Below are 2,037 nucleotides of genomic sequence, written 5' to 3'. Positions count from 1 at the left end.
ATTTTAGGTCTGATGAAGGTGGAAGAAGAAAGACCAGATCTGAATGAGATTGAGGAGAAACATCAGGATCAGAAAGGTCACATCAATGGAGAAAAATCAGCGGGTTGCCGCAATCAAAAAACAGACGTCAAAACGCCTTTCAGCTGCTCTCAGTGTGGAAACACTTTCAAGCAGAAAACACACCTTAAGACTCACATGTTAATTCATACTGGAGGAAAGCCTTACAGCTGCTCTGAGTGTGGAAACACTTTCACACGTAAAACGCACCTTAATAATCACATGCTAATTCATACTGGAAAAAAGCCTTTCAGCTGCTCTCAGTGTGGAAAGAGTTTTACACAGAAAGGAAACCTTAATGATCATTTGGCTTCTCACTCTTCAGAAAAGCCGTTCACCTGCTCTCATTGTGGAAAGTCATTCACGTGTAAAAGGTACCTTAACACTCACATGTTCATTCATGCTGAAATAAAGCCGTACAGCTGCTCTGAGTGCGGAAAGACTTTTGCACAGAAAGGACACCTTGAGTATCATTTACTAAAGCCTTTTATCTGCTCTCAGTGTGGAAAGACTTTCAATTGTAAAGGAATCCTGAAGAAGCACATGTTAAGTCATGATGGGCTGCTGTCAGTATGAATAGAGTTTCACCTGGAAATGAGAGTTTAATCACATGAGAATGCCTTACCATAAAATACATACAAATCTATTATGAAGGAAAGATTGCTATCGAATAGCACACCTAGGTTCCTAACTGATGACGAAGAATTGCCAGAGCAGCCATCAAGTGTTAGACAGTGTTTTAGGTTAGTACATGCAAAGGTTTTAGGTCCAATAATTAACACCTCTTTTGTTTTGTTTTTTCAGAATTTAGCAGTAAGAAGTTACTCATCATCCAGTTTTTTTTATACATCAATTATGCATTTAATTAGTTTTTTTAAATGATTCCCTGACTTGCGAGGAAATATAAAACTGAGTATCATCGGCATAACAGTGAAAGCTAACACCATGTTTCCTGATGATATCCCAAGGGTAACATGTAAAGCATAAAAAGTAATGGCCCTAGTATTGAGCCTTGAGGTTCACTTAAACTACCAAAATATGAAGGGGATAAAAACACGTTTGATCATGTAGCTAACTGCTTTCAAGATAAGCTTTATACAAACAGGCCCAGGTATTATTTACTTGTTGAACAGAATTCAGAATTTAGGAAAGTAATGACACAAAGTCTGTTCACATCTCTGTGGTTAGATCAGGAAGCTCAATAATGTGTCTTTGACCTTCTTCCTGTGTTGTAAAACTTAATTATTTGACTCTTCCACATTATTTCTTACCTGCCAGTCACAGTCTCATTGACGAGCCATTAGGGGAGGGCCCTTTGTCTCTCAGGTGTGAATCACTAAATATTCATGACCGTTGTCACTCCCTCGCATAACCCTTTTTTAACCAAAAAATAAGTACTGTTAAATTTTCTGTGAATGAGTGAACAAGATGATTTTCACATTATTTAAAAAAAATAAAATAAAAGCCTACTACATCCAGTTCTCAAAAGTCTTGTCTGAACAAGTGTTCTCTGTGTTTCATGGCCTTATTTCAGTGACTTCAAAATTTTAGTTTAGTTTAGTTTTTTTTATTTAGTTTTTTTTTTAAACAAACATGTGCATTTATGTTCCTTATATATTATTCAGATTTTAGCCATTAATATATTTGTAAGACACTAAAAAAACAAATGTTAAGGCATGTCAAAACTTCATCCTGGCTCTAAAACACCCCCAGACCCCAGAGGGTTAAATCATTTAATATTCCTATTCATCATTATTAAATGCATTATTGCCCCCTCTGAGTTTTGTCAAAAAGTCTGTCAATATTCCTTCATGCAACTGAATAATTTTTGCAAAGCCATGCAAAGATGAATTGATGATGCCTCTTTCATTTGCTGATTTTTTCTTTATACATGCTTCCTGTTGGTTCGGTCTTTCAGAAATATGAAGTATCTCATCACTGTTATGCTGACGATACTCAATTTTATCTTCCTGTTTAGTC

At 36.0% G+C, this 2,037-nt stretch overlaps 1 protein-coding gene across 1 annotated transcript; it reads left to right on the top strand.

The window, feature by feature from the left end:
• On the top strand, positions 1–1,521 carry LOC141330075 (uncharacterized). The gene has a single exon (XM_073835502.1). The coding sequence runs from the start codon at positions 13–15 to the stop codon at positions 631–633; it is 621 nt and encodes a 206-aa protein (XP_073691603.1). The 5' UTR covers positions 1–12; the 3' UTR covers positions 634–1,521.
• Positions 1,522–2,037: the final 516 nt, after the last annotated feature.

The sequence above is a fragment of the Garra rufa genome, chromosome 1, assembly GCF_049309525.1.
Source record: "Garra rufa chromosome 1, GarRuf1.0, whole genome shotgun sequence".
In the NCBI taxonomy this organism is placed as follows: Eukaryota; Metazoa; Chordata; class Actinopteri; order Cypriniformes; family Cyprinidae; genus Garra; species Garra rufa.
The sequence above is the reverse complement of the archived record's forward strand: the minus strand, read 5'-3'. Positions and strand labels throughout refer to the sequence as shown.